This window comes from Dermacentor variabilis, chromosome 3, assembly GCF_050947875.1.
Source record: "Dermacentor variabilis isolate Ectoservices chromosome 3, ASM5094787v1, whole genome shotgun sequence".
NCBI lineage: Eukaryota > Metazoa > Arthropoda > Arachnida > Ixodida > Ixodidae > Dermacentor > Dermacentor variabilis.
In genome coordinates, this window is record NC_134570.1 from 54,569 (window position 1) to 73,547 (window position 18,979).

General features: G+C 45.5%; 1 protein-coding gene across 3 annotated transcripts in view; it reads right to left on the minus strand.

Annotated features, from left to right (window-relative positions):
* The window catches only part of Aldh7A1 (aldehyde dehydrogenase 7 family member A1), a 79,140-nt gene that overhangs the window by 18,014 nt on the left and 42,147 nt on the right, over positions 1-18,979 (minus strand). For all 3 annotated transcript variants that reach the window (XR_012826552.1, XM_075684032.1, XM_075684033.1), the window contains exon 5: positions 10,572-10,748. Coding sequence is in view for 2 of the 3 variants with exons in the window: in XM_075684032.1 (XP_075540147.1) it covers positions 10,572-10,748 (177 nt within the window). In the remaining variant the exon portion in view is untranslated. The remainder of the gene's footprint in view (positions 1-10,571; positions 10,749-18,979) is intronic.

Genomic DNA, 18,979 nt, shown 5'->3' on the forward strand with positions numbered 1-18,979 from the left:
AAGAAAAAAACAAACAACCAAAGAAACGTTGGCGTCACATGTTTTACTTCACCTAATCAATGTAATCAAATAATTGACCGACGATTCCTCTAAATGAGAATGCGACTTCTCGCGTCAGGTAGCCATCAAAGGACCGGCACCGCTTCGGTGATTTTACCCGAACTGTGACAACAAAGATGAATTTTGTTTTTTTATAGGATGTAGAAAGATGAAAAGGAGGCGTAATGCCAAATCAGTTGCTATGCCGGGGAGAGCCCTTTTCTACATCGTGTAAAGCGCTCCATGCCCTCCTACCCGCGACATTAACACGTCAATAAGAGACTCGCAAAGCAACGGATATCACTTCTTAGTTGCTGTCGAAGTAACATCATTGCCCTCCTTAATAGTAAAATTCATGGCAAACATGATGATGCGTGATTGAACAATCGCTCTCTAACTTTCTGCAAAATTTATTGCGGGTTTCAGTCGTTTTCTTAAGTCAATTAAGCAAATTCGTTCTAGCATCAAGACATGCGTGAAACGGCGCACTAGGCTCATCACATGATGACTCCAACCAAGAAGAGCCCGCCTAATAGGTTTCTCGGTATGCACTGCACCAAGTGCTGTTAGAGTAAAATAAAATAGCCCCAGCCAAATAAATAGCACAAAAAAATGACTATTTTTACCCTCATCATTTATAAATAACATGCTAAGTGATTTATGTGGTGAGAAGCTCATTTCTGGTAATGTATATTGATTAAGCAGGCTGTTCACAAGCTGTAGACCGAACCAGCTGGAAAATGCTCCAGTTAGTGAAGTGTGCCTTCTCGCGCTGCCGCCTCTGGCAGTCAGTCACGTGTGGGTCTAGCGAAATGTACTTTACAGCAAAGCCAGAGCGGTGTGCTCCTGTGCTGTAGCAGATTACGCGAAGCGCCTCCCCGAGGTCCGTGTGCACCTGCGCTGCTTCGCTTCGATGCGCCGCCGCGCTGGACGCACTGGCGCCCCGCTGAGCGCAGCCACGGTGAGCCGTGTTCACCTTAAGAGTGGACGACCCTGTACAAAGACAAGGCATTTGTATTAGTACCTGTGTTGCTCCTGTGCTTTGTACCAGCATTTTAATGTGGGGGAGGTAATGAAGGTACAAGGTTTTTTCTTTTTCTTCAAGGCAAGGTCCGATCGATTGCAAAATGAAAACCACAGTGAAAATCTCACAGCGCTGTACGCAGATGTGTTGCTCAGTGTCTCTCTAGTATGTCCGTTGAACGCGTGAGGTCCGCAGTTGTCAATTTTAAGCATGCAGTGAGCACGTGAATATGCCTAGAACAATAGTCTCCCACGAAGGGTGAAGTGCGTGTTGTCATTCGATTTCTGCATGCTGAGGGGTGCAATGCAGCCAAAATTAATCTATGAATGAGTAATGCGTGCAGCACAACTGTCATGTGTGACAGCAAAATGCGGCAATGGTGCAGGAACTTTGAAGCATGATGCACAGATGTTCATAATGCAGGCAGGTGGGGAAGAAAGCGAGTGGCAACTGATGATCTTGTTCAGAGAGTGAATAAGGCGATTTGAGAAAATCATCGGTTCACAATTTCTGCATTGAGCTATTCGTTTCCCAAAATTTCATGGTCAGCTCTATACCATCATGAGTGAGAGACTCCAGTGCTGTAAACTCTGTGCCAGGTGGGTTCCCAAGATGCCGACCACCGACCATCACAAAATACAGCTAATGGGCACAGACTTAACATTTCTCCAGCATTATCACAAGGAATATTTTTTGAAGAAAATCATCACAGGGGATGATACCCGAGTCCGTTTCGAAAGTGAAGAAACAAAAGAGCAAACCAACAGCTGATTCTCTGAATAAAGAAGTTCAAGCAAGCCTTCTCCAGCAGAAAATGTATGGCTACTGTGTTCTGGATAGGAATGGTGTTCTCTTGGTGGAATTCATGAAATGTGGCACGACCATCGCTGCAGCCTCGTACAGTGCGACTCCTGAACGTCAGGCAATTCTGGATGAGTGAAGAGGAATGTTGTCATTAGGCATTCTCCTTCTTCATGACAATGCGCGGCCACACCGTGCAGCTGCAACAAAGCTCCTGCAGCATTTTTGATGGCAAGTGTGATCACCCACTGTACAGCCCTGACCTGGCTTCGTGATTACCATCTCTTTGTTCACATGAAACCCTGGCTAGGAGGACAAGAGTTTGACTCAGACGAGCTGCCGACCAGTTTACAGAACTGGCTGAAAGCACAGCCAGCTGCCTTCTATGGCGAGGGTATAGGAAAGTTGGTACCATGCTACGACAAATGTCTCAATCGGAGCAGCAACTATGCAGAGTAATAACTGGAAAGTATCTAAATGTTCCAAATAAAACAGTTGATTTTCACTGTGGTTTTCATTTCGCAACTGATTAGACCTTGAATAACAATTGCCCTCCTATTTAGATATGTTGATTTTTTCAGTTGTTTTAGAACAACAACCCATTGCCTCATATCATTCCATTGTCGACAAAGCCTTAGTGGCCTTTTGCCATCTCGGGAAGGGAATGGTTTTTTACTCACGAGTTACTTTCCCTAAATTCTTTGCAATTTTTAGATGTCAACATCACCTTGCAGAAGGGTCACCCCTGCTGGCTTTTTTCGCCTCTGACAAAGGTATTGCTGCCATATGAATCAGCAGATTCCAAAACTTAAGAGGGCCATAGCTAAACTTTGCCTTGAGTCCGCTCTTATACGGTCGTGTCCTTGCGCAATTCAGGCAAGTTTTCAAAATCAATTGGATAGACTGTCTTCAGCTGGGTTCCCCTGCATGCTCTTTGCCACCGTTGCAGAGTTGCTCCTCCAGAAAATCAAGAGCGATGAATACAGGAAAAGGGCTCAGCAAGCGCACAGAATGGTGAGGCCGGAGGTCTTACCTTATAGTATGCACTGTGTTACCCACACCCTAAAGAAGGTTGCAGACACACATGGGGTGCCAATCATATTCTCTGCTCCATACAAGCTCCCCCAGCTGTGCCCACGCATACTTTCTGATGGGAGCAAGAAACGTGGTCGCAGTAAGAAGCAAGGCAAACCGTACACAAAATGTGCCACTGGAGTCATATATGAGGTCCTGCTCTCTTGCGGCAAGACATACGTCGGCCAGACAGGGCCATATGTGAATGAGCGTGCGCGGGAACATGAGCTTTCACTAAAAGGTAAAGATGGAGCACATTTGTCTACGCGCTGCAATTTACATCAGTGCAAGCCACGACTGGACAAGATACAGAATCTTGGAAAAAGCAGGGACATCACGGCACATTGTTAGAGGCTCATCACATTAAAGAACAAGGTTTGTCGTGCATTATCAATAATTCAGTTTTGCTCTTGCATGCAGAAAGTTTCTTAAAAGCCAGCTGCGATTGGGCTGTGGCATGATTGAAGCTTTTTGGTATGTTGCGCATTTGCCTGCGTATATACAGTAGAACGTCCTTGATGCATTCCCGTTACGTACGTTTTCCCAGCGCCAGCAACAAGTTCACTGACAAGAGGAAGAGACTGCGAACGGCAGCGCAACCGAAACTTGAAGCGTTGTTAAGATGGACTGCCGTTTCGCGCGACGCACAGCTGCCTTAGAGTGGTCCCCTTATCTGTGCACATGCCAAAAAGTATGCGCTGAAGCTCAGAATCGAAGACTTCAAGGCATCGGAAGGCTGGATCAAAAGATTTAAAGGGCCCCTCACCAGGTCTGGCCATTTTGAGCTGACAAGCGCAGAGCATAAAATACGTGCTAACGATTTCGTTTGCAAAGAATTGCATCGATACGCGCCGCGGAAAGGTCTGAAATTTCAATCCGAACGCCATTTTCCCTTTCCCTCATGGTCACCGCGATCCAAGCCGGACGATGACGTAGTCGTGTCCCTATGGCTATGCAGTCGTGTCCGCAGTGTGACGCCGCTTGTGGCGACATGCGACTTTCGAGAATTATTCAAGGCAACATCGGTTATTTGTGTGATCTGTTGCTTCAATTGACGAACTGAAGTTTAGAGAAATAATAAAACACACAAACACAATGTCTGCATGGTTTTTGTTTTACTTCGCACCGAAGCAAGAGGTGTACTTCTGCTTCGTCTACTTATTCCCACGGTCGTGCAGTCACGTGCGCAGGTACCAAAACTACGCCATTTTCTACCATGTTCCAGCGCCTGATCATGCTCTGCGATCCACTTGTTCTGCCTCAGTATTCGTGTAGCACTAATCATAGCGCTAGTGCACAGCGCACAAAATCGTGCACTGCATGAAATGAAACATCACAAGAGCCCGCACACAACACAGTCAGTGGAAGTGCGCAGAGCCGGGGAAAAAGAAGAGAGAGAAAAGAAAAATAAAAGTGAGGAGAAAAAAAATGAAGGTGGGGCCGTGACATACGCATCACGTGATCCTCGAGCTCCACTATGGGAGAACACAGGGAAGGAATTTCGCTTGCGGAGGCTAGGCGGGGTGAGTGGGGAGAGTCGATATGCAGTGGAGCTCTCCTTCTGAAATCATGGGTTCATGGCACTGAAATGTTTCCATCTCGGCTATTAATGAGCCGATTTGTAAAGTTTTTGCGGCAGAACGCTCCCTAGAGAACACGTAACAACTTCCAGCGTATAACCAAAAATTGCTACGGGGCCTGGTGAGGGGTCATTTAAGGATAGGGTCCTTTGCGGCAACATTTGGTAGAAGAGAGCTGCCTCATCAGCATTGAACATATCTCTCTTCATACTTTTGTAGCAGGGATCCAACGTTGGCTTTCACGCATGACGCTGCTATTTCGTCAACGACAGACTGGTACTCACCAGTAACGACCCTCCCTATGATATCGCGGCGCCCCTTAAATCATTGTAGCCAGCCGTCGCTTACGACAAAGCTGTCAAAGCTCATAATGCAAGCAAAGTCTCTGGCTTTTCTCTGAAGTGGTGCCCCACTCATGGGCAAATTAGCAGCCCTTGCATCCAAAAACCGCTTGAACGGCGCCTCATCCACTGCTTCAAAGGCAGGGGACTGCAGCTCCTCCCCCTACCTTTTATGCTGCGTGCAACAGCGCCAGTGTTGACTTCCTTGCTGCTGAGAATTGTAGAAAGTGAGGTCGGCGCGATGCCAAAGTCCTTGGCCATTTGTGTTTTCTTTGTCCCTGATGTGACAGCTGCAATTATGGCTGCCCTCTGATCCAGAGTGGCAACTTTCCGTTTTCGTTTCGAGCACCTGCTGCCATGATTCATTCTCCTGCCATGTAACTGGCAGCACGGTGTAAAAAGCAAATTGGCTGGCTGACCTACGCCTGCTTATGAAACAAAGCAAATGAGTTCACACAGTACGCTAACACAAGTTAGGCTTGGCCAGCTTGCCTTGGCTAGCTTGGTAAGCTTAGTGTGGCTTGGAGCATTGCCGGTGTAGTGCAGCCGTGGGAGAATTAAACTGCCACATTAAGAGGCCTGCAAAGGGCTGCGCATTTTGACAAATCGGTACGTTGTGTGCAAAGCGGGTGGTTAATTGTCAATTTGGAATGAAAATTTGTCATTATATTTGTTGATCACTATAAAACTTTATCGTTAAAATGAAATTTTAGACATGTGGGTTTCTATGGGGACTTTCAAGGGGAATTAAGATTATTTCGTTATAAACCATTATGCTATAACGAGGTTTAATATATATATTGGATTGTATACGGCATAGAATAAACAGTCGAAATTTGGCGCTCCCCTTGCCCCCTTCCGTCCTTCCTTGTTCGTGCTAAGCGACCATAATTTCTTATGGTCTACTGAGCAGTGTGAACTGACTAGCCCAGCAACATGTACTTCATAATAAATGACCTTTGATTGTTTGCACAACTGTGTTGTGGTCCCTTTGTCCCAAGAGCACATTTGAGACCCCACAGATTAATTATGAGGCATGCCATAGTAGAGGACTACGTATTAATTTGACTACCTGCGGTTCTTTAACATGCACCTAAACTGAAGTATACACAAATGATTTTGCATTTTGTGCAATACGAAATGTGGCCACAGCAGCCACGATCGAATACATGACCTCAAGCTTGGCTGTGCAACACCATAGATGCTGGTTTTCACTTCAGGTGGCTATACGTGTAGTGTGCGCCGATAGATGCACCACTGGTGGCAGCCTTGCGAAGTGCGCTCAGCAAAGGAGGCAGTCTTGCACCGTAGTTTTCTACGTCGTTGATCGTGCTTCTGTTTTATTCACGTTTTCAGAGCAAAATAAGAAACCCCCTTCGCATGTGTGGGGTGCCCAAAGCTTCAAGGAATGTTGAAGAATTGTTGCACTTTTTGGTGCTCGAATACCGCCAAAAATGTGCCAGCGATACGGTTCTAATCATTCCCTGCAAAGCCTCATCAGTGGGAGCAATGGTCTAAATGCCATTTGCCGCTTCTTTACCACATTGCGTTAGCTAGGCGGCATGACTGCACAAGTGCACCGTGTTGTATGTTAAAGCTACTGAAGTTTGCAAGAACTAAAATTGTTGGTTTTATGCGGCCCAGTAAATCATCGCAGAAGCTGTCAAGTACTCCATGTTTTTGCATGCACTTTATGTGTGGCTTCGCACATGCTGAACTGCTGCTAGTTACTTCATACGTAACAGTCGATTTTTTTTAGGTGCGAGGTTTTCACCCTGCCTCATTTATAAAGGGTGTAAATCATGCCGTTTCTTATTGGAATGATACCAGGCAAGTGCCTCTTTAACAGCTTTATTTTTATCGCCCGAAGACATCTTAGGTATTGTGGTTTCTTGGGAAATGTGTTACTGCTAATATTTGCTGCATATGGTATTTCTGTTCCATTTTCGTTGAAAAGTTTGCATCACGTTTGGGAAGTCATCACACCTCGATGCTGTCAGAACAGACTTACCACACCAAGTGAATTGTTTGTTTCATAACATAGTCCATTTTTGCATGTGAATGTTGTACTCGACTGAATTTTCTTATTATGCTTACCCCGCAAACGAATAACACAGCCTTGCCGCCAGCGCCCATCTACTTTGGCTGGCGCTGCTCTGCCTTTAAATATATCATGTGGCACCTCTCTCTAATAACATTCAAGAAAAAAAAAGCTACTGAAAAGTAGGTCAGAATTTGGCCTCGTACGTTTCCAAGCAGCTCCCTTAGGGAATGTTAAATTGCAAAAACTGCAGCGGGAACGGCAGTTCATTGACGTATGCAGCAGAATTGTAATTAGAGCCCTAACTCCCTCTCTTATTAACCCCTATGTTTGGCGACTTCGTCGACTAGTGTATGCATTCCCATCAATAAATTCACAATTACTGTTGAGGCAACTTTGATGGCACTTATTCAGCGATGTCACGTGTATTCATCGGCATAAAGATAGCTACGACACGTGCAGACATCACACCATGCAGATTTGTTTAAGATACAAGTCTGCACTAACGATGTGTGGCTACTAATGAGGTACAGAAAAAGTATTATGGCTAGGTTAGAATAAAAAAAAAAAAAGACACGATCGAGACGATGCATTACTCAACAAAACCTAGCGGCTAGTTAACATAGCTACACTTTGTATATATGGGGTTCATTGCATTTGTCTGCGGGCCGCACCTGGCACGAAGTGGATTGGGTTGTCCCAAACAGTGGTAACATTGTGTTCATGCCCGCTTCCATAGAGGACAGCGTCTTCCCTACAGCTGTCACTGTAGAAGAAGTAGTCTGGCATGCGAATAAAGGAGAAACTGCAGCCGCGAACTTCAGCCATCCTTGCCACAAAGGGTTGTCTGCTACTGCTTCTGAGCGTACTGTTGGAAGCGCCTGCCAGGTGGCACTCTATAGGCAGTGAACGACGCGTATATGGAAGATACATTTAATATATAACATTTGTTGTCCTCCTGACATTGGTATTTATAAATCTAAGACTAAACCTTTTAGAACTGAATGAATGAATGTTTGATGTTTTATGGCGCAAGGGCCAAGTATGGCCAAAGAGCGCCAACCTTTTAGAACTGTACAAGCACACGAACATGGACGAAAAAAGGCACATATACACACGTAGGCGCAACTTCTAACAGTTTATTTTGGTCCCGACACTACTTTTTATAAATCACATAACCTGAGCACATCAGTGCGCAAAACTCCAAGGCACCACGAGTCAGCATTTTTACAAGAGCGAGGATGGCACACCCAGAAAATCGAATTCTTTCCTTGTCAGCGTGATCGACGCCATGCTTATGCACATTTCACCCATCTATTCTATTTCTTCTGCTTCTATTATCTTTCTTGTAAGCCGATTCCTATTTTGGCCAACAATTCTACAAGTGTGAAACAACGGAACGCAACTGTAACTCTTACAATGCGTCGCTAGAAAGCCACTGGCCACGTTTTGACAGAACTGTGCTCATGCAATTGGCCGTTGAGGTAAGGGCCAGTTCGCCCAACATAGCTGTGACCACACGACAACGCTAAGCAATAAATTACAGGTTCAGCACAATCTACAAATTTGCTTTTGTAGTTCTTTTCGTTCAATGGCGAAAGGGCAGGGGATTCATCATGACTATATTAAACAGGAATTGCTTATTAAGCGGGTGCATGTTTACAACGTTTTACTGTATACTACAGGCTGGAAGTAACCAATCTTGCTGCTTAACCCTTTCAGGGTCAATGACGTAAATATACGGTGCCGCAAACAAATCCAAAATGGTCGATGCCATATATTTACGGTGCCGTCTGTACGTTTAAAAAGTGCTCCAATTTCCTAACCTTTTCTTCCCTGGCATGTGCTGCCACTATGTGGGAATACAGGAAATTTTTTTCTCACGCCTCCCCCTCTCTGTTTTCGTTTCATGGTTTGTTTTAGAGCTAGTTTGCTCTGGTGCACCTGTACACTAGCACTCTCGCATTGGCATGCGTGCGGGCGGGCGGCGGTTTGGGTTTTGTTCCGCAGGTGGTTTCAGCTTCTTACGCTCGTGAAACTGATGGCTATCTCGTTACTAATCACTCAAAGGGAGACCGCCTGTCTCTTGGTCGTTTAGCGCTCACAGGAGGGCACATAGGAAGGATGCGCCGTGCATGAGCTTTTTTTTTTTTTTTTTGAGACTTGCGATAACTAATTGCCTCTGGTTAGTTTAAGATTAAGATTAGTGGAAGTTTGTCAGATGTTTTGCTTTTTCGATGGGCACACAACCACACAGTTTTCTTGAGTGCGCTCACCTACACAGTTCGATTACATTATGGACGCAAATATTAGTGTAAGAGCAGGAACATTTGAGACTTGCGAAATATTCTCGTGTGCGTATTTTCTATGCCTTCAACTATGTGTATAACAATGCATCAAATTTTTAATTATAAGTTTATTTCCTTTTTTTTGTTGTTGTTATTCATGAATAAACAGTACATATTATCACGATATCATCAAGAGATGCTCAAGAGAAACCGCCGCGAGAACAAAGATCAAGTTGGTCGGTGCCCTTGGCGCGAGCGAGTGTCGGCCTGGCTGCCTGGCTCCAGTGTAAATAGCCTGTAAATAGGCTCTTTCATCTTTGTCTTTCCACACGTAACAATATATACCAACACAAGATATTTTTTTTTCACTTTACGGTCACCGCAGAAAAATTACGGTAAATTTTTTTCGAAATAGATCCCTCATAAAAATTGGTATCTGCAAAAAAATAAAATAAAAATAGACCCTGGGCGGTCGCATATGGTGAAAAAGATTGACCCTGAAAGGATTAAAGCGGTGACCACATGTATGCAATATTCAATCAACAGTGTCAAGCTGACAGACCCCATCACATTGTCATGTCACAGGGCAAGGCAACCTCATGGACGTGACATTGCGAGAAAGGTTTTGACAAATTTTCATTGTCTGAATAAGTACAATCATTCCACTCGTAAAAATATTGCAAACATGCCACAAGGCTAATGTTTTTGCCAAAATTTTTAGACCTAGTTTTATTCTGCTGACATCCGACAATAGAAATGCGTTCCAGGTCACAAGAGTGAAATGCTGTGGTGCCTATCTGGTAGATAAAGATCTAAACACTTCTGCAGGTTTCAGTGGCATCTCAGGCCTAACAGCATCAAAACAACTGATCTTAATAATAGCCATAAAGCACCGCTGATACTTTGTCCTCAGCGAAAGATGAGATGAAGCCATGGCTGATTTTACCATTTATTTCTTGCCATCACAGTGGAGAGCAAGTAGCAAGAGCCAATTCAGATCAAAGCGGGCAAACTTGTTGCTACCATGTAGTTACGCAATCACGTGGTAACTGGCAGAAGCTGCTGCATGCACTTCCGGGCAACAAGCAGAGTTTTCTGGCTGGCCAAAAACCAACATCCCTAAAAGCGATCATGAAAGATTGATCTCTGCAACGAAAAAAACCTGTCGCTTGTTGCCACCCACTTGCCGCCGTCACTCAAAAATTACGTGCATGTGGTTGTACCTTCACAGACGCACAAGATTGCCAGGTGAAGCATGCTGGTATGATCAGTTTTTTTTTAATCACTCAGCTATGAATGCTATAAATTTCCAGAAAACAAAGAAAACTTGATGTTATCGTACAGTTTCTGAAGACGTTAGTCAGAAAATAATTGCTTCCTCACCTTGCCACCACACTCAATGCGGCCACCAGACTTGACAGCTTCAGCAACAGCTTCAAGGAATTCCTCCACTGCACGCTCAGTGTGCAGAGGGCCACATAAGGTTGATGAGTGCAGAGGGTCACCCAGACGAACCTGGCTGTAGGCATTTTTGAGTCTCGACAGTACTTGGTCATATACCTGCACAGTTGATGCAGTGCCAGCACTTTAGTGCCCCTGATTGTCAAACAAGTGACAACCAGTCAGGTGTTCCTGCAGCAGTTATGAATAACAGCAAGAATGCCATATATATTTGGTCATATTGAACATGGCATGCATTACCACGCAGATGCACTCACAATGTTGCAGTGTTCTCTAACCCAAAATGCTGTGGCCAGACAGGCCATTCTATCCAAGTACAGTAGTTATTCATCTGTACTCAGGGTGTCTACCAAGTTGACATTTCCAAATTCCCCTAGTTTGCCAGGTTTTCCCAGAGTGCCTTTGTGAAATTCTCTGAGTAACGCAGAACTATGTTGTATGTCAAGACGGGCTGGAACCATACCGCCCGATGCTGTCACTCTTTAGTAAGCATATGAAAAAAATTTTTTTAAAAGAAGCGACTTAATCCAATTTGAATTTGAGTAGTGTTTATGTTATTCAAAAAAAGAATAGCAGGGAGGGGTTAGTAAAATGCACAGCAAATAAAATGTCTTCAAAAGAAGTTGCAAATCGAGTCAGACATTCTCAAATACACATAAAAAGGAGATGCATACAGTAGCAAATATTTTCGAATTTTTCTATTTATACCAACTGATAGCAAGCTCAGTGGTATGAGGCCCGAATTTTGTCACAATTGAGAGTCTCTCTCAACAGCTCGTAAGTCAATCTCAATTGTCCTGACATACTCTCAGCCCGCACACGACGCCTCAGTGTTGTGTTTCACTGCTTTAAAGAGTTTATTTTGGTTAGTAGGGAGGGACACCTGCATCTCGGCGTCAGCCAAGAGTGCTTTTTGAGCTCAGGCTCCTTCAAAGAAGTGCTCGCATACTTCATTCCCCCTTCATTCCTCAATGCATCAGTCCTTTCTGTTCTCGTGCTCCTTTTCTCACGCGTTAGCACTACGGACCATTTGAAGCATACTTTTGGTCAGTTTACAGTCAACGTCCAATTTTTCGGACCCCCTAGGGGCCACGAAAACTTCCGAAAAATCAGGCTGTCCGAAAAAATAAATGCATGTCTTTTACTGCTCTTAAGGGCTCAAATCGGCACAGGTACATCTGGAAAAGCTCTGAATGCCTGTCAGCACACTTATTAGGCATAGCAGTGCTCCTACTGTGACAGGAGAGGGCACGTGCACGCGTGTAAAATTAAGGAATACATACTGTGTCCCGTGACAATTGCCCCTTCCTAGGCTTGCTAAGCTTCACCGCAATACTTTTGCTAATGCTTCACCGTGTCACACAACTGTACTGAGACGAAACTTTCAGGAACCAGCATTATGGAATGTGCCGTGCTTTTCGAGCTTCGAAGCCAAAATTATTGCTGACAGCAGAGAAATGAAGAAACACAGCACCGAACGGCAAGAAGCTTAATAGCGAACGTCAAAGCAGCTAGGTGTAGCGTTGCCGCAGTGGTGGCTACGGCTGCCAGCGGATCTGCATGCTATAGCGCCGGTTCGAGGCGGCGAGGTAATCAAAATGGCAGTGGTGGTGGCTTTGACTAATGCCGTTTCGGACCTGCGGTCATGCAGAGCGTTCGTAAACTTGGACGGCAAAAGGTTCTTGTGTCCGAAATTTCAGATGGTCTGATACACTGACTCTATGGGGTACGTGGTGGTGCCACTAAGCAGTCCAAATGATCGGGAATCCGGAAAGTCGGTTGTTGACTCTACACTGGCAACTCCTCCAGTCAACGACAGGGCGTCAAAGACTATTCGTTACGATTCCTGTCTGTTACTCGAGCCAACATTACCGTGACTATCGACCCTTTCAATAAAATTACAGCTAATTTTCCCTGATAGAGGCACTAATTCCCCGAGTTTTCCCCGAGTATTTCCAGACTACTAAAAATCCCTGAGAATTCCCAGTTTTCCCGGTCAGTAGACACCCTGGTACTTTTCATAATCTTCTCCCTTGAAGCAAGCAAATCTTCTCCAGCTTTCTGTCACGTACCCGACAGGCTGGTCACTTTCCTTCATGGCTTCAGGTACTTGTAGGAAATTGAGGTAGCATAATTTTCAGGCTACATAATTATATATGCAACCAGGACTACAAGTGCTGCAGTTCTTGCTCGTTACACTTGCTTACAGTTCCTGCAATCTCGAATAATAATGGAGCTGTGCTGGCTGCACAAAGAATAAGGCCATGATTACTCCCATTGAAAACTCAAACCTTGGAATGGCCACTGTGATGCAGCAGATGGGCACAGATGCTGGTTTCAAGGGACCTGCAGGATCAGGCTTCCGCATGAGACTTGCAAACCTTAAAGCCATAGGCATTACAGTGGTGAAATACGTCTTGCAAAACAGTGCTAATTTGGGCAGGTTGATTGAAGCTAGAGTACTAGTAAATAGGCCCATTCTATTTTGTCTTGTCCCATGCGCAGTAGCTCAATTCACCAATATGTCCGCATTAGAAGTACTTTTCACCTTTAGGGCTACACCCACAAGACAGGTGTTGCTGACCTTGCAAGCCTCCCAGATGCTGCAGCCTTGAGCACCGATAGACTGCACCGACAATGTGTTTCCATGGACATCCTGGCCTTGTGAATCTGTGGCCATTGTTCTGAACGGCAAGGTCTGACAGGAGCCGATGCAGATAGAAGGTGCTTCCCCCTTGCCACTATCCATCATTCAACCACAGTTGCAGTCCCAGGTTTCGCGACCCAAATGTAAATATGATGAGCAAAACGAGAACGAAGTAAAAGTGGGAGCCAACATTTCAAAAAGTGGACTTGTTTTTTCAAGGCAACATATGCTTTTCTCGGCACAGTCAGTATATATAGGTAGGGTTCTTCTAAAGGGGAGAGGGGAAAGGTGGGTGGGTGGGTGTGGCAACGACCGAAGGTGTGTTAGTGGTGAAGGTATAGAATTGAGAATAAAGGGGTGTTATGCACAAGGCCAGTGACATGAATGACCATGTGCACTGCACACCCCTATTATCTGCTCTGCTGGAGGCTGTGGGCTATTGTCTCTCTGAAAGAAATAATAAAAGGAGCGACAGAAAACAGTGCTTGTGAAAAAAATACTGAAATGGAATAAATATATAAAATTTAAAAAAGAAAGAAAGGGAGAAAAGAACTCCAAACTTTTGGCACTAGCATGGGAACACCATTTGCTCCCACACATGTGAACATTTTCATGGGACAGCTTGAAGCAGACCTGTTAAAATCCGAGCAGTGAACCGTGCTAAATGACAGGATGAAGAGGGGGACACAGCGCACAGCGCTGACTAACAACTAAGTGTCTTTATTCTTTCAGTCAACATATATATACTCTACTGCTATCTCAAAGTGGTAGAGTATATATATACATATATATATATATATGCAAAATCTTACCCTTTAACACCCCACACCTATCTGCGTTACATTGGTGACATATTTATAATATGGAAACACGGCACAAGTGCGTTGACCGACTTAATTAGCCATTTCAATCACTTTCACCTGAGTATTAAATTTACTGCTCACCACTCTCCTAGTCAAATCAACTGCTTCGACAGACGTCTGCCAATTTCTGCCGTTCTTGAGGTACTGGTGTCGGTAGCTTCTGGTTCAGGACCAGCAGGCGTAGCGCGTATGTGTACCCAGCACTTCCACCAGTTTGTCACGAGAGGAAAAGGCAAGCAGTCAGTTCCAAGCAAATAGTTGTTTACTGTTCGTTTGTGCAGAACTACCACACACACATATTTGTCCTCGGCTTCCAGCGTTACTAGCGTGTGGCAATATACTGCTGCGAACCCTCCATATACTCATTACTTTGCTGGCCACCTTTCCTGGCTCCAGTTTTCAAAAGCTGTCTGCTGTTTAAGGTGAGCATAGGCTTATCATAGGGGCTTTCTGTAGGGGTGTTTGAATATCAAAATGCTGTAATATGGATTGAATATTAATAGTTAGCTTCAAATATTGAATTGAATATTGAATAATGATATGCACATTCATTTATTATCAAGTTTAGTTATTTTTAGCCTGTTGAAACATGCAATTACATTGTCTAGGTTAACAAATTAGGCAAGTAAGCTTTTATACTAGAAGATTGTGTATTTGACTCATGTCAACGTGGAAAATTAAGTAATTCCCACTGGCTGTTGTAGACTTGCTGCATTTACAAGAATATAAATGCACCACCAATATAATGTTACATGTACAGCATTATACTGCAGGAAGAAGGGAAAGGGCACCTTCGATTGCACGAAAGAAAGGTGATTATAACTCCTAGTAAACATGAGTAATGCAGCTGTGCTTGTTTAGAATAGCACCTCTTAGCATACTGTGATGCACACAAGCATTGTGGTAATGCTCATCGCGGAATGTTCATTACCTGCGAGATCTGTACTACAATTTCCAGGTTTACCTCGGGCATGCATTGTGGCAGCAGATTGGCCATCACTATTTTCTGAAATGTAACAGGCATGCGATACACTGCATGAAGGTGCAACATGGGCATTTGGCGGGAAGCTGGCATATTTGCATAGTGAGACTGCGTAAGCGGGCATCACTGCTGAAGATCAGCCCACTCAACCTATACTACTAGAAAGAGCATTATAATTGTAGTTTTGTTCTTGCCCACCCCTTTTCATTGAGCTCTAAACATGCCCACGCTGTCCACCAGCATGTGCCTCTCGTTACCGAGAGGCTGGCTTTCCCACATACATTTGACATTCGGTCACTGAGCGCACTTTACAAGCAAAATTTTGTTCAAGTTAAATTTGGGGGTTTTACGTACCAAAACTATGATATTGCGAAGCAAGCCATCAAATCAAATTATGGGGTTTTACGTGCCAAAACCACTTTCTGATTATGAGGCACGCCGTAGTGGAGGACTCCTGAAATTTTGACCACCTGGAGTTCTTTAACGTGCACCTAAATCTAAGTACATGGGTGTTTTCACATTTCGCCCCCATCGAAATGCGGCCGCCGTGGCCGGGATTCGATCCCGCGACCTCGTGCTCAGCAGCCTAACACCATAGCCAATGAGCAACCACGGCGGGTGTAGAAGCAAGCCATAGTCAGGGGACTCTGGATTAATTTTGGCCACCTAAGGTTCTTTAATGTGCACCCAATGTACAGTATACAGTCGTTTTTGCATTTTTGTTCTCATCGAAATGCAGCCATCGTGGTCAGCATTTGATCCTGCACCCCAGGTTTAGCAGTGCAATGCCGAAGCCACTATATCACCACTAGGGGTTAGGCAAAATTTTGCCAGCAGCACGAAACAGTAACAAAATTCAGCACAATATCAGACACATTCTTAGATTTGATAGAAACAAATGCTAAGAACCGTTCTTCCTCCTGCACAACCAGTATTCGATTTGTTTTGGATATTAGTGTCCAACTGAATATCTGAAAATTTTGAATGAATAGTTTCCGAGTTGAATACGAATAACAAAAATATATTCCATGCTATTCGCCCAACCCCCAGTTTCTTGCCCTCGTTGCTTGCCCGGAACATGACGCCGACAAAGGATGACGACAGGTGCACAGCGCGGGCTAAAGCCATAGCCCGGAAGCTGGAAGAGAACCCCAGGGTCCTCTGCGCAGATGCCTCGCTCCGAAAACACAGTGACCGTGCAGTGGTGGTGGTTACGTTGAAAGGCAGGCTGATCGTCAGAGTGTCCCTGAAGACAACAGCCCCCACAGTTGCCGAAGAAGTGGCCGCGGCCCTGGCACTCTCACAGCCAAGCGTGGACACCATGGTTACCAACTCAAAGACAGCCTACGAAAGCTTCCGCAGGGGGGTAATCTCCTCCACGGCCCGAGCCATTCTATCCAAGCGCAAGCCTCCGAGAAGAGCCGGGTAGAGCTCGTGTGGGTTCCTGCTCACTCGTAGGTAGCAGGCAACACCATCGCCGACTACCATGCCCGAGAAATGTCAATACGGGTCGGGCACGAGCTGGAAGAGCTACCGCACCCGGTTGCCAGCTTTTGGGACATTACCCGGATGTACTGAGAGGAAAGGTGCAGACTGCCAGAACTGCAACCCGAACTCACCAGGCAACAACAGACAATCCTGCGTCGAGCGCAGGCGGGATTGCTTGCGCATCCCGTACTGATGAACCGCATAGACCCTGCGGAAAACGATATGCTCTGTCCTTTTTGCAAAAGAAAAAAGGGCACCCTGCTGCATGTCTTGGCAGAGTGCACAGAACTCAAGACACCCCTTCCTCCCCTTCCCACCAACACCCCCAATCGCCAACCCCTTGAACGGTGGGAGACTTATCCAGCCCTGCCCTACAGATTCAGCTCGCACTGACGGACAGGGGTCAGGAGCTGCTGGGAACATATGGGTCCTGTAACGAGAGAACCACCCCGTCTGGTGCCTGCATGCACCACCGATTTATTTCGGGCCCAATAAATGTTGATTCATCATCATCATTGCTAGTTGATAAAACGGTGGCAAACAATTTAGCAAAATATTATTGCGAGAGCAATTATATGAACACTCGAAGCGCATTTTCAACATTGCTGTTGCTGTGATGTTCCGTATAAATTCCAAGGGCGATAACACTGTCGCGCCGCAACGTATATGCTGTATGTGCGAGTGAAAGCACACGAGCGAAGCCGACAATCGCGGCTCAATCTGGCGCAGGCGAACGAAGAAACTGGAGAGCAAACATGCTGTTTACCATCGTGCAAAAGGCCGTGGGTGGATGGGAGGGAGGAGGTCGGCGTTGCGCTTCGGCAGCAACTGCTCCTTTCGAGACCGAGCGCAAGGGGAATAGACTATCGCGGCTCAATCTCGCATGCCATACATGAAAGCAAGTGGGGAAGCAGCGCATGAGTGGGCGAGGTGCGGTTTCGACTCCGCCAACAAGTGCATACTTCGTACAGCCACGCGCGCCGTATCTTGAAAGTGATCTGCAGACGGCTCATACCTCTGTGTGCGCTGTGTTCATACCTTTGTGTGTACTGTGTTTTTGGATCAAAAGTTGGCATCAACGTTCATGCAAGCCTTTCAGAAAAGATTACTCTTATTGTGTAGCATGATTAAAGCCTGGATCATACAGGTGTTACGTTTGACAATGTGGAACGCCTCGATAATCTATCTAGACTGCTGATCCCTGTGGCGTGAAAGTATTTTATGACAGTCTCTCTCACATGGTTGTGTGCTGGTTCAGTCGAACTCGTTTATAACGAACTCTAAAGCTCCACGAAAAGTCGTTATAACGGTAGATTGTTATATATGGACTCATGCTTAGAAACACTAAAAAACGAACCGCACTGAAGGTGGCATCAGCAGTTACAATTCGGCAGCACTTCCGTCCAAAAACCAGATTTTCAGTGTCACTTTTGTTCTCAGTGCGTTCCCACACCTAGCTGCAAACTTCCGTTAGAAACGTCCATCAAAAGAATGAAATGCAGCATTATATAGCTCTTTCAAAGTGGCATCTGGTTTTGTTCAACTGTTTTTGTGAAACTGCAAGCGCAGCCACCATTTTTTATTCGAGCTTGTGATATATTTTATTACCAGTGGGACATGACTATTCTGCACAAAAAGAGTCAGGCATTCTATTTGGCCGGAAGCGCGAACTATGGAAACTACTGCGTCATGCCACCATTTCCAGAAGGTCTCGCAGACTACACATTGACTTCCGCATGAGCAGACAAAAAGCGCCCGACTTCACACCAGATCCAGTCAGAGAGACACTCGCTATAGCCCTACACAAAGCTACCACATCCTGTTGCGGGCACGAGCTGGTTGCCAAGCTCATGGAGAAGTACCTTTCCATAAAGCACGGAGACGAGGAAGACCGGTTTCCCGACTACCTCGGCCCAGCCCATCCAGAATTGGATGAAGACTTCACCGTGAGGGAAATTAGACAAGCTATTTTTGCGCTCAAAGGCAAGTGTGCGCCAGGTGCGGACAGAATCACCAACAAGATGCTGCGGAACCTTGAAGACCGTTCGATCACATACCTCACCGAGAAGATCAACGGGACATGGAAAAACGGCAGCGTCCCAGAGCAATGGAAGACCGCCAATGTCGTCCTGATCCCCAAACCCGGCAAGGCTCCGAACGTGGACAACATCTGACCCATCTCTCTCACCTCCTGTGTCGGGAAAGTGGCAGAGCACGTCGTCCTCAACAGACTAAACAGATATCTAGAAGAGAACAACATCTATACTCGCAGCATGATTGGCTTCCGTGCTGGCCTTTCGTCGCAGGACGCCATGAAGATGATCAAACATCAAATCATCGATGGCAGTAC